At 46.7% G+C, this 13,933-nt stretch overlaps 1 protein-coding gene across 2 annotated transcripts in view; it reads left to right on the top strand.

The window, feature by feature from the left end:
* Window positions 1-2,600: 2,600 nt before the first annotated feature.
* Window positions 2,601-13,933, top strand: part of LOC147607439 (uncharacterized protein At5g02240-like) — a 38,343-nt gene continuing 27,010 nt past the window's right edge. The window contains exon 1 of one of the 2 annotated variants that reach the window (XR_015264736.1): window positions 2,601-2,828. Coding sequence is in view for 1 of the 2 variants with exons in the window: in XM_086790569.1 (XP_086646695.1) it covers window positions 2,681-2,828 (148 nt within the window). In the remaining variant the exon portion in view is untranslated. The remainder of the gene's footprint in view (window positions 2,829-13,933) is intronic. The other variant, XM_086790569.1, reaches the window with a different exon arrangement.

Here is a 13,933-nt window from a genome sequence, read left to right on the forward strand (position 1 = left end):
TGGGAGGTGAACCAAGGAGCTCTCAGCACCCTCATTTGGAGAAGAAGGTCGTGCAGTCATGCATATGTCCAAGTCTTCAACTTCCTGCTGAGAAGTGGGTGTATGCATGTTTTGTTTTGTTACCTCTTTTTGGCTTTGTCCTCATAGAATTTAGCTTCGTCTCTCGAGCTTGCTTTTTTTTTTTGGGTATAAATTTTCTCCTTTTCTTGTGTATTTAGGCTAGCATGTCTTGGGTTAGGGGTCCATCATACCTTTTTAGCTTACTCCCATGATGTATGATTCCATCTCGACACCATCAAGTGTCTTAATTTTTACTAAGCCATGTGGAGTAGATCTCTATAACTTTGAATGGTCCCATCCCTCAATATTTGAGCCTTTTTTTTGTTGGAATCAATCCCAAACATAAGGGCTAAATCTCCTTTCTTTTAAGCTCCTTTTCTTAACATTTTGGTCAAACCATATTTTTTAAAATTATGGAGCTTCTCTCTACCATATCAACCAATGTGAGGCAACTAATGTGGTTTCGTTTAATTTTTAAGGTCTGTCAATATTTTAGTCATTTCTTTCTCAGTCAATGTTTACTAATCGCAATTCTCAGGCTTGTGGCACTAAGTATTCTATAGGAAACATCACCACTAACTGTAATTCTCAAGCTTGTGGTGGCACTAAGTATTCCATAGGAAACATCACTACATCTACTCCATATGTCAAGCGGAATAGTGTGAGCTTAGAGTTAAAAACTTTGGCCCACAAACTAATCCTCCAACAATGTAATGTTGATGGCACTTGTTTGGCTTTCTTGAAGAAATGATCCATTACTCACAATCAAACGTGGTCCTCCTCTTATTAATGCACTACATGTAAAAGTGTCGTCCATGACACCATAATGTGCTCTTTTGGCAATAACACCTCTAATATCTTATGTTGTTTATTACAACTCAAAGTATAAATTGTAGTCATTTACAAGGATAAGTGAAAGAGTCATGTCAACTTGGAAGGCATGAATTTAAACTCTAATTTGTGCTCACCTTACTAGTCCACTAATTTTATAAATAACATCTCTAATATCTTATGCTATTTATTACAACTCAAAATATAAATTGCAGTAATTACAAGGATGCATTAGCATACAATTAAGGTTTTGGATTTGAGTTAAAGGTTTAGGTTTAAGGGTTTTGGATTTTGGTTTAAAGGTTGAGGGTTTATAGTTTAAGGTTTATGGTTTTGGTTTTGGTTTAAGGAATTAGGGTTTTGGGTTTTGGGTTTAGGGTTTTTGGGTTTTGAGTTTGGATTTTGGGTTAAGGGCTTAAGGATTTATGGTTTTGGGTTTTGGGTTTTGGTTTAAGGGTTTTGGGCTTTTTATGCAATCATTATTTGGGCTTACATAAATAAAGTTGTAATTCAATGCCTATAGTAGTCTTTGCTTCATCTAGTGACTCAGGCCTCGTATTACATTTGGGTAACAAAAACCATAGTAATCTATTAAAGCAAGAAAAATATATATTGATTTCATATTTATGAAAAATGAAAAATAATTCCAATATGATTCACTGAAAAGTGCACAGACACTCGACCATCCATACATTGATGTAAGTTGAGAATTGAGAGGCAAGCTCTTAACTTCAATGTTTTTTCTCCATCATGTGAGGAACTACTATCCTCCTCCATCTTTAATAGATTAGATTCAAAGATTAGTAAGGGGCTTACACCATATTTAAGGCCAACTGTATAATCATGACATAAGGCTAAATGACAGGAAAAAACGGACCTCGTATAGACCTTAGTATTAGCCTGGTTTTTTTTGAGGCTAATATTGAGGTCTATAACTTTTCTGGACTTCTTTAGAAAATTTGGCTAAGTCGTCCAAAAATAGCCTCGGTCCTCTTGTGAGAGCAATGATCTTACAACATGAAAGAGAACAAGCATTCCATACATGGCATTTTGGCATGTTTAAGAGTCAAGCACTAAAGTCAGGCTTTGGATTATTCTAACATGTTTCTTTTTGTGGTTCCATCAAATGGATCCTTCTCCTATGGATCTATGAAATATAAAAAACACTTTCTCTTGCAAGAGGGATACTTATGCCCTTCCCCCCTCCCCCTTTGCCTTTCCTCTCTCTCTCTCTCTCTCTCCTCCACTTCTTCGTGTGTGTCAACATTTTTTGGGGTTTTTAAATTTGAGAGTTAGCACCAAATGAATTACTAGAGCGAGACACATAGTGATTGTCTGGTAGTTTTTTAGAAAGAGTTAGTACTGCTAATGATTGTGAGTAGTTTCACAAGACTAGGTGTTTTTTTTTTAAATTGGACTTGAAATTGTAGGAAACTGCATATTTACATCCGGCTTGTGTATAACACACACACACACGACCACCACCTGCTCAAGGGTCAAGGGGTACACATCCACCTACAGCTAGTGAGGAGGCTCGAACCCAGTACCTTTGGGATATCGCTCGGTCTCGTTAACCGCTAGACTATAGACTATAGCCGTGGGTAAGAGTAGGTGTTTCTCTTGTACTGCTAGTGGAGTGGTCTTTTTTTAAACTATCTGTGTGCTGTTTTAGTTAACTAAACCTCAGTTTTTGTCTTTAAAAAAACCTGTACCCAAGCACACTAATTATTAAGAGAGGGTTTCCTTGCACAAAGGCAGGCCTAGCTTGAAAGCTGGGGCATAAGAGGCAATGGCTTCATTGTCATTAACGTCTGCATGGAGCTCTTTAGCCTTTCCGACCACCACCATGACAACCAAGAGGCCTTTCCTCTCTGTTGTGGCCATGACCAGCCATGGCGTCCAGACTGTACTTGTCACTGGAGCTGGCGGAAGAACAGGTAAGAAAATTTATATCCACCCAAATCAAGTTTCTTTCAACCCATGATTAGCGTAGGGCTTACAGAACAGGCGTCACTTCATATCTACTGCTACAGTTTCTCTCAACCCATGTTGGAAATATCATTAGCTGCTAAAGTCCCGTCCTTGATAGTGATAGGGCTAACAGCTATCTGATTGTAGCCAGGACATATGTCATCATGTAAGAGGGGAAGTAGGGAGAAGGGGCGGCGGGGAGGAAGGGTAAGGGGGCGTGGGGGGAAGGGGAAGGGGGCAGGGTGAGGGTGAGGGGGAGGGAGGGGGAGGGGGAGGGGGAGGGGGAGGGGGAAAGCTAATTTCTCCTTCAACTTCCCCCACACATGTGATTTAGCATAGCATCAGCTCCTCATCCCCCCTTGCACGGCCGTCACAACGCAACTTTATGCACCTGCTCTAGGGGCCCTACACCAGCAACAACAGCTGGATTGTGTGACTATTCATCGCTGCACAGCATGTAGCTGTGCTGTGCATTGGATGGACATCTAGTGGGCCTTGCAAGTGGTGGGGGTGCGGCATCATATATCAAGAGACCGTAGGAGATGCAGACGGGAGAAAGCCTGGTAAGTGTTGCTAGCTAAATTGTCAACAGGGAGTGAGCTTTGGCATAATCCATGTCTAGATTGCACAAGCATTGCAAAGAAAATCAGTGTATATTCATAGCAATATAGGTCCATCCATACACATGTGAGTCAATTTGTGCATGTGCCAACACTGATGTATTTCTTGTGAATTGTGATATTTATATACTTGTGTGTAAGTGGATTATTTGATCTCTAGTGGGCCAAGTGACTTACATCAGACCTACAATACATGTGCCGTGACTCTTGAGTCCAAGTATAGATAAGGTGAGAAAGAAACGAATGTGAGCTTGTCCTTGGCTGTCCTAGCCCTTTGTTCAGCTTCAGCACTTGGTGAATTATGAGATGAATGACCTGGTTTATGCAATCTTTTATGCTGGTCGGCTGGTTTTGCTCCAGTCGGCTGACTGAAAAATCCTCACGACTGCATCCAATAGCATTAAATGCTAGAAATATCATGCGTGTTCATACTGGGGCTGTCTGGCCCCGCTGGAGGGCTGCTGTCCAGGCCTGCGCAGGCTGCTGGGCAGCGCTTGGGTACTGGCCGACTGGCTGCTGGGCAGCCCTTTGGCCTGGCTGCCTGGCTGCCTGGCTGGGCTGGCTCAAAGGCCTTGTCGGCTGCCTGGCCAGGCCCCTTAGGCTGGCCGACAGCCTGCCCAGCCCTTCCTTGGGCTGGTGGGCAAGTCCTGGGGCCTGCATGGCCCCTTGGGGTGGCCCATAGCGTTCCCCGTGCCCATAAAACTGTTCATAGGGCTGGCCCCATTCCTACCTACAAATCGTACTTCTACACAGTCGCCTGACATCTGGTCACAGACCAAACATATAGAGCAACTAACATCATTCGAGGGAGACTCACAGTGCGGACTGGCACTGTTTCATGTGTAGGACAATGCACACCTGACCTCGGACAACTGGAATGGAATCCTGGCTGACTCATCCCGGACTGGGCTCACATGGGACCAATTTTCCATCCGAGGTCCTGCACCTTCTGTACAAATATGTCTACGTGGCATCCAAGTGCGGGATGCACGTGATATCCCCTTCTGCTTAACTTGACGGAAGCTACATAGCCTCTAAATAATCCGTCAATAATGCCGGATAGTCCTCGAAAAACTCTTTGTCAAGCCATACCGCTTCGTGGGTCCCTTGGCCCTGAAACTTCGTGAGGAACTGTCTTTGCCTTCGGCCTGAGCCATGCTTGAAACGGTGCAAAAGGATCTGTTCTGGAACCATAACTTCAGCTTCATCATCAATAATATGTGGTTCCGCCTCGTCTTTAACTTTGGAAGGGATCGGACCTGCATATCGCTTTAACCAACTGACGTGAAACACATCGTGCATAGTCCAACTCGGAGGTAGTTTCAACTTCATTGAAACCTCATTAATCTTTCTGTGGATGGGAAAAGGTCTGAAGCTCCTGAAAGACAACTTTGGGCATCGCTTGCCCACTTGCTTCAACCTTTGCTTCATAATCCGAAGATAAATCCAATCCCTTTCCGAAAACTTCATATCCCTTCGGTCTTTATTGGCCTGTCAAGTGTAGGCCTCTTGCGCTTTAGCCAACCTGTCTTTTACTGACTCTAAAATATCTTGGTAAGACTCCATTACTCTGTTCGCTTCTGGTACTGAAGACGAGGTCCTGGTCAATAGCGATTGGAATGGTCTTCCAAATGTTGCCTCATATGGAGTCCTGCCAATAGTAGTTGAAGAAAAAGAATCATTCAAAATAACTTGAACTAAAGACAAATATGATTCCCACTTACCTTGCTGATCGTGGATATAACACTTCAGCACATCAAAGGCCAACTGGTTGTAAATCTCTGTCTGGCCGTCCGTCTGTGGGTGAAATGCACTGGAAAAATTCAATTTAGTACCAAAGTTATCAAACAATGCCCTCAAAAAATGACGGGTAAACTTGGCATCTCGGTCTGACACTATGGTCCTAGGAATCCCGCCAATCGGGTACCAATATCGAATGAACAACTGGGCAACATCCTCGGCGGTCACGTTGGCCCTGCATGAAATAAGCATAACAAATTTGCTAAATCTATCAACTATAGTTAATCACTGAGTATTATGCTTACTCGGACTGGGAGGCAGATTCGTGACAAAGTCCATTGAAATATCTTGGAAAGGTCCCTCAAGAATTGGCAAGGGCTGTAACAACCCTATCTTCTTCCCACGAGGAGCTTTCACCTTTTGACAAATATCACAGTGTTGTACATATGAAAACACATCTCGCCTCATCTTTGGCCAATAATATTGCCGTTCCAATTTCTTCAAAGTCGAATTCATGCTCCTATGACCACCAGTAATGGCGTCATGGGCGTCATGGAGAAGAGCTGCCCTGAACGACTTCATGACACATAGTTGGCCTCTATAGAAAAGCCAACCATCGTGTATCAAAAAGTGGCATCGTCCTGTGGCATCCAATGCTTGTTCCCACTATGTATCGAATTCCTCGAAATCCGCGTATGTGTTCTTCATGTTGTCTAGTCCCGTACCAACAATGTCGAGTCTAGTGGTCTAAATTGAAGTCACTTGTCCCTTCCTGCTCAAAGCATCAGTCACTGGATTGGCCTTTCCTGGAAAGTACTCAATCATATCACCAAATTGCTGGAATATCTGGCTCTAGCAGTGTCGTCGATCACTCCACTGTGCACTTAGGCATTGTCTGAATCCAACGTAATGTCTGATGGTCAGTGCGAACCGGTCATAAAGAAAATGTTTCCAATGTTTCAAGGCCTGTATAACTACAAAAGGAGTTCACGATCGTAGACTGAGTAATTCTTCTCTGCGGGCAGTAACTTACGAGACATGTAAGCTACTAGATGACCATTCTGTTGTAATACACCGCCAATTGCGATGTTACTTGCATCGGTGATCACCTGAAATGGCTTGTCCCATGAGGCAAGTACTAAACAAGGTACTTTTGATAAAGCCACCTTGAGGTTCTTGAATGCCTCCAACGCTCGTGGAGTCATTTGAATCCGTTGCCTTCTTGTCTTGACACCCTTAAGCAGATCGGTGAGATCCGTCGAGAGGTCAGAAAACTTGTCAATGTGGGTGGAGTATGCCTGGTATATACCCACAAAGGATCTAATGTCATAAGCTGTCTGAGGTACTTCCCAATTGACAATCTCGGTCACCTTAGCCGGATCAAGTCGAATGCCTTCTGCACTAATTATACATCCAAGGTAATGAACCTGGAACAAATAAAATTCGGACTTCTTCTCATTGACGTAGAGCTCGTTGCTTTCTAGCAACTTAAGGACTTTTTCCACATCAATGTCATGCTGCTCAGCCGTAGCTGAAAATACCAATATGTCGTCTAGAAATATGAACACACACTTTCCAATTAATTCTCGAAAAACATGCATCATCATGCGGTTGAATGTAGGTGGGGCGTTTGTCAAGCCAAAAGGCATGACCACAAATTCATAGTGGGCCTGTTCTGTACGGAAGGCTATCTTGGAGATGCCCCCCTCCACAATCCGCACCTAGTGGTATCCACTCTTTAAATCGAGTTTCAAGAACACCTTAGCCGTGTTTAGCCTCTCGAGAATATAATCTATTCGAGGCATCGGGAATCTACTCTTGATAGTCAGCTTATTGAGTGCACGATAATCGACACACAAACGAGAAGACCCATCTTTTTTCTTGACAAACGGATCGGTGCTGCAAATGGCGATACGCTGGGGCGGATGAAGCCAGATTGCAACAATTCTTTGAGTTGGTAGTCCAACTCCGATTCCATTGCCTTGGAAAGGCGATATCGAAACTTGCTCTGGGGTTCCGAGCCTGGGAGGAGATCAATCTTGTGGTCCTCCGGTCTGGACAGGAGGGAGCTGGGGAGGGAGATTGTCCCGAAGAAAAGTCTTCTGGAACTTTTCATGGAGGGCCAAATACTTCTTGGAAGCACTGGCCACCATCTGGGCAGTCTGGATGTATATCATCGCACAATGTGCGCCTTTCCTGATTGCTCGCTTAGCCTGCAAGTGGCTTATGAGTGGAAAGTTTGGAATTCCTGGCTCACACTTAATGGTCACTGGGGCGTTTGACACATTCTGATTAATCTGGAAAGTGTGCTTGTCTCACTTGACGTCAGGAAGAAACTTGTGAAACCACTGAATGCCCAATATTATGTCTGCTCCTACAAGAGGAGCAACCATAAAATCACGCACAAACTCTATGCCTTAAATAACCAATTTAGCACCTAGAGCTTCATACTTGACGCTCGTTGTCATGCTTGTGCTAAAACCCTCAACTTCTTTGTCCACTGAAGTCAGGACGAAACGGGCACGCCGAGCGGTCTGTTGCATGACCGCGTCCTCTGTGTTGCCGCTGTCAAACAAGACAACGACTCTCTGTTTCATTTTGTTGGGATGACAGAGGATACCCCATACAGGTACTCCGATTTGTCTCATAGGCCGAGTTCGGTCTTTTGGAAGACGTTAATAAAATCTTTCTTTCTTTCTTTCTTTTTGGCCACCTATGTAGCCAAAGGTCTTGAGCAATTCGTTGCGCTCATAGTCCTGGTCATGGGTGCCCTTCTGCTTATCTTCGAGCTCCCGGCTAATGATTGCTCCAACTGAAGCATTGGGATTTGAAGAACTAGGGGCAGCCATTGGGGTCTGTGTGGGAGCTAGGCTCACCACGGAAGCTGTGGAGGCTGAGGTGGCGGTCTTTGGAGCGGTAGTCTTCTTAGGACAGTCCCGACAAGTGTGTCCTTTTGTATGACAAAAGAAACACCTACCCTTCTTCTTGTACTGAGCAATCTCCTCAGCACTCAACTTGCCACTTGTCTTGCCTGCCTCCGCTTTCTGGTTTGGAGTAAGCTTGGACGCATTGTTCGAGTTCTTGGAGCTAGAGGCTACAATGCTTTGTCCTAGGGAAGACCCCATCTGGTTCTGGCCTTCCCCACCCCCCCCCCCCCCCCCCCCCCGCCCCCCCGGGCGGTAGCCTTGGGAGTAGTCCGCTGGGAAGTCTTGGGCTTGCCGCCATTGTGCTTCATTTCAACACTCTGCGCAAGCGAGATAGCATCTTTGAAGGTGGCTGGCCTAAACATACGCACCTTCCACTGGATTTGCATGTCAAGGCCATACAAAAATTGCCCTTTCTTGTCCGTATCAGATAAGCCTAATTGCAAACATAAAGTCGAAATTCTATTGGCAAATTGAAGGACTGGTTACACGTTTTGACGCGCTTCCCTGAACTCGTCTTCGAGTCGCTCAAGGTAATGGGCCGGTAGAAACTGTTGCTTAAGGTCGCGGACAAACTCGTCCCACACATAAGCTGCCATACCTAATTTGGAGTGGGCATGAGTCCACTGGGTCCACCAAGGAATGGCCTCACCTTCCAAGTACCAATTGGCTAAGATCACTCTGTCAATATTGTTCTTTCTAACTGCGGCAAAGTAAGCTTCAAACTGATGCAACCATGAATAAAGAGTTGTGGGGTCGAGTTTACCATTATACTTACTGAAGTTCATTTTCCGGAATGATTTGAGGAAGCCGCTGGTGTCAATCTGGCATCCAAAGCTGCAAGGTAACGCTCATGTTCCACGCGTCGCATGCGTTGTTGGATCTCCAATGTACGCATCTACAACTCAAGCATCGAACTCGGTTGCAGTCATGACCCTGCGAAAGGGTCCTTGCGGAGAGGATCTGGAATCTGGGATACGGAAGGAGAGGGAGGAGGAGATGGAAAACGTGGCGCTGGAGAACGGGTGTGCTCTTCCTGAGCCAGGATCTGTGCCTTCTGCTCTTCCAACTTGGTAGTCTGGTCTACAATTGCTCGCATCATTTGTTGGAACATCTTTGTAACATTCATGCCTGATGCCCTAGCTGGGCTGCTTGGTGCACTTTGGTCCCAAGGTTCTTGGTCTCTCTCGTCGTCGAAGCTTGCCATAGCAGGAAAACGCACTTCCTTTACGGAGCGCAATATGACCATACACTGTGTGTGTGGGAGACCTCCGGAGGCTGAAAACTAACCGTCCTTCGAGGGACAGGAGTTAGTCTGAAAGGGTTAGTCCACCGGAGTCTGAAAACCAACCACACGAGCGAGAAAAAATTTCTGGTTTCTTGTTGAATCTTTACACTTGAAGTAGGCTTTGATACCACTGTAACATGCAGAAGCTTTGGGGGAGATCGGTAACTTCAATGCTCAGAAAAAACAGCACACTTGTCGCGACGATATTAACGCACAGAACCGAATGTAAATGTGCAGAAAAAGAGAGAGAGAGAGAGAGAGAGAGAGAGAGAGAGAGAGAGAGAGAGAGAGAGAGAGAGATATTAACGTCTCCTAAAGGCCGAAATGGCCCATGAGACCAAAACAAGGTACAACTGATGATGATGATGTCTCATCATAACAAATCTGAAAGAAAGAATGAAAATAGTAACATCCTAAGAGTGCTAAGAGCTGAAAGCTGAATCGGTGGCGGGCAATGATGGCTTGAATCTGCCGATGGTGAGAGAGTCGTGGACGCAATCCTTGTGGTCGTGGGCGTCTCGCTCTACAGATGGCAATGGCTCTGTCCAGGGTGAGTGCTCTGGAGAGAGAGAGAGAGGAGGACACAGTATTGGGCCCCGAATACCCTGTGTAGGGCCCCCACCACGAATGGTGTATTTGCTTTTATTAGAATGATGCAAAACTGAAATCAAAGACTGAACCTGAACCTTCTTGGCTGAGATAGATCTCTGCCTTTGACCTTCAATCCTTCACCCCTTCTACATTAGCTTGTCCTTGGTTGTCCTAGCCCTTTGTTCAGCTTCAGCACTTGGTGAATTATGAGATGAATGACCTGATTTATGCAATGGATATTTATACCCGTCTTTTATGCTGGTCGGCTGGTTTTACTCCAGTTGGCTGACTGAAAAAGCCTCACGACTGCATCCAATAGCATTAAATGCTAGAGATATCATGCCTGTTCATATTGGGGCTGTCTGGCCACTGGAGGGCTGCTGCCCAGGCCTGCGCAGGCTGCTGGGCAGCCCCTGGGCACTATCCGACTGGCTGCTGGGCAGCCCTTTGGCCTGGCCGCCTGGCTGGGCTGGCCCAAAGGCCTTGTCGGCTGGCCGACAGCCTGCCCAGCCCTTCCTTGGGCTGGTGGGCAAGTCGTGGGGCCTGCCTGGCCCCTTGGGGTGGCCCATAGCCTTCCTCGTGCCCATAAAACTGTTGTTGGGGCAGCCCTATGGGCTGGCCCCATTCCTACTGCAAATCCTACTTCTACATAGTTCCTTGACATGTGGTCATAGACCAAACATAAACAGAGCAACTGACATCATTCCAAAGGGAGACTCACAGTGCGGATTGGCACTGTTTCATGTGCAGGACAATGCACACCTGACCTCGGACGACTGGAATGGAACGCTGGTTGACTCGTCCCGAACTGTTGGGCTCACATGGGACCAGTTTTCCATCCCAGGTCCTGCACCTTGTTTACAGATATGTCTATGTGGCATCCAAGTGCGGGATGCACGTGATATGTACCGAAAAGCTGTTTTGTTCCTGCCATGAGTTGCTCAAACAGTAAGATGAGGTATTGTTTGCAGTTTTCAGCCAGCCTTGTTGCTGTGTCTAATTCTCATATTAATAAAGCAAATATTCTACAAGGGAAAGTTGGGGGTGGGGGAAGTGGTCTTTGCCATTGTGACCAACTGAGGATTATGAATGATGGGGGTCAAGAGTGGGATGCTTTTTTAATGTTCGCCTGGCAGCCGAGCCAAGGCACGGTGAGATATTTTTTATCACATGCTCGATGGGCTGCCAAATCAGGCAAGCCTCTATTGAACCTCGCATGCCTTGCCTGGGGATGTTTTGGAGGCCTAAAACTGTCCACAAACTGCTGTAATCTGATTGCCTATCTGCATGCTCTGATTTTCACTTTTTTGGGCTGTTTGTATTACTCCATTTGTGTCACATGCACCCATGCACTGAGGTGCTATGTGACACCTTGGCTTATCATCAGTGCTACATTTGTACATCATTAGAACCTTTTTAGGGATTTATTTGTTGTTCGTTGTGATCCCATTGTGAGCCCTTGCCCAGGGACATGTCAGGCATGAGCTATGTAGGTCTTTTCCAAGCCTTAGGTGTCAGCGTCTATCCCTTAACCCACTTGGAGAACAATTCATCTGAGTCATCCTAGGTCAGTTACATGTAGCAAACATGTAGAAGCATTAGGTAACATAGGGGGGCACCCGTGAGAAGGGAATGGAAGAAGTCCATGGCAATGTCTTGCACCTGAGGGGGATCCGTGACATTGGATCCATCTTGGCCGCACAATCTATGGATACCATCCCCCCGCCTATGTAGGCCTGTGATCTCAAAGAAATCTCTGGTGACCCTATGGCCCCGCCTGTGTCCGAAAGGAGGCTCTAGCATGGTATTTGTATTCCACCCTCCACTCCTCGATGGAACTAAGCTTTGTATGGGCTGCAGCCAACTGGGCCTCAATCCACGAGGTATCCGGGGTACTCTCTTGAAGCGGCTGCAAGGAGGCAAGGCTGTGGCGGATTCTCCTCTCTTGCTCTCTAGAGCCAGCCAATTTTCTCTATGCGGCCTCCTATAATAAATTGATGATCTCTCCAAGGCCCACGTCCAAAGCTCCTGCCGGCTGAATCAGTGTGGAAATCCAGACTCTCCCAATCTTCTCTATCCCACTGCAAATCTCGGAATCCTGAATGAGGTTGTTTAGGATCTGGGTACTCAAATGTCTGTCCTACCTCCAAGGGTCCATGGAGAGAATCGTTGTGCATGATGGGAGAAAGTAGTGCCTTTGAGAATGCCAATCATGCTACCTCGTCCACAAGCCCACTCATCCACGTAAAACCGGTCCAATCTGTACTACTCCTGTCGGATCACGAGAAGGACAGACTGGCGGGGCTGCGTCCAAACTCCAGTAAATGCCAAGTGTCCTACCCCCTCAAAGCCATAATCAACTCTTTCGAGGCCGAGTACTCCATCCTTGAAACTGTAACCATGCCACTTCCGAGTATGTCCTCTTCTATCGACTCTAGCATGTTGAAATCACTGCCCATGCACCAAAAGTCGTTGTGTGGGAGGGACTGACGAACCGTATTCCCGAAAGTGGCTTTGCCTGATGCGGTGTTCGGTGCGTATATGTTTAGAAAGCCCACTTTGTCCTCTCCAATCGTGATGATCACCCACTGAGTTCTCCTAGTGACAATGGTGCCTGAATCGACCACTACAGGTAAGAGTTGCTTGTTGATGGAATTGTAGGAGCCAAAAGCATGGGACCAAAAGGTGTGACTCCTATGACCCTTGGAAAGATGATGCTCCTTGAGGAATAGAATGTCAATGGGTCCGCGAACTACGGCTTTGTGAAGCTCCACTCTGAGGATCCTGCGCCTTTGCAAACATAGCAGTAGTCCCAAACCATGAGACAATCCGCATAACTAAGAGTGGTGGTGTCATGTGCACAGTGGGTATCTACCGTGTGCTATACGCATGCAAGACTAGTTTCGAGGCTTGGGGAAGCTTGGAACTAGGCAGGCTGATTGACGAGCTGAGTTAGGGATATACTAACGGGCGGGCACCCAAGTATGGACGGGCGGGCGGCCAAGTGTGGACGCCCGATGACCGGCCAAGAGCCTATAAAAGGGTGGCCAAGGTTAGTTATTGATGATAGAGAGTCTCGCGAGTTTGTGAGAGCTCTATGGTCTTGGAGCCTGGATCTAGTGCAGACGTGCACCTGCTTTATGCAGCCGAGGCCGGCAGCAATCTCGAGGCCCGCGAGGGCAGCTTCATGGCGGTATGGGACGTCGCGAGGAGGAGATTGGTTGGTACGTCAACCTAGTTAGCTCAGCTCGTGGCTCGGTGGGGACAGCCAAGACTGTGGGCTCGCCCACAGCTGTCATGGTTGGAGGTGAGTCAGGCCTGCACCCCCTTGCTTGTTTGTTTGTTCGTTTGTTTGCAGGATTCGAGTTTCGAACCAAGATCGATCATGAGGGGATCCGTGGGTATTTGACAGTGGTATCAGAGCATACCTCGTGAACGAGCAAGTCGGTAGGTAGAGAAGAAGAGGTCGAAGAACGGTATGTGTTAAAAAACTTGCTGTTTTTTCTGTGCATACGGCAGTTTTCAGTTTGGTATGTGCTTTTTCTTCATCAAAGAAACCCATGTTGTTGATGGGAGATGGTAGGTTGAATAGGGTTGAATGCTTTTGCAAGGAAGAGAGAAAGTTTGTTGTGCAGTCGCATGACTTGCAGGGAGAGAAAATAGAAAAAAGGAACGAAAAGCACGATGCTTTTTTGGCGCAAGAGAGAGAGAGCGTTGAGTAAACGATGCGCTGGCGGGTTGTTGCTGGCGAGGGGCTACTGTCGGCTGAGGGTGGCCAAGGCTTGCCAAGCCAGGCGGCTAGGCAGCCAAGCCACGTAGGCGCCTAGGCTAGGCTAGGCGGGCTGGTGCCCAGCCTAGGCCGGCGCCCAGGCCAGGCTTGCGTAGCCAGCCCAGGCTAGCCCAGGCCT

Source organism: Cibotium barometz, chromosome 55, assembly GCF_041138505.1.
Source record: "Cibotium barometz isolate CiBa-2024 chromosome 55, ASM4113850v1, whole genome shotgun sequence".
NCBI lineage: Eukaryota > Viridiplantae > Streptophyta > Polypodiopsida > Cyatheales > Cibotiaceae > Cibotium > Cibotium barometz.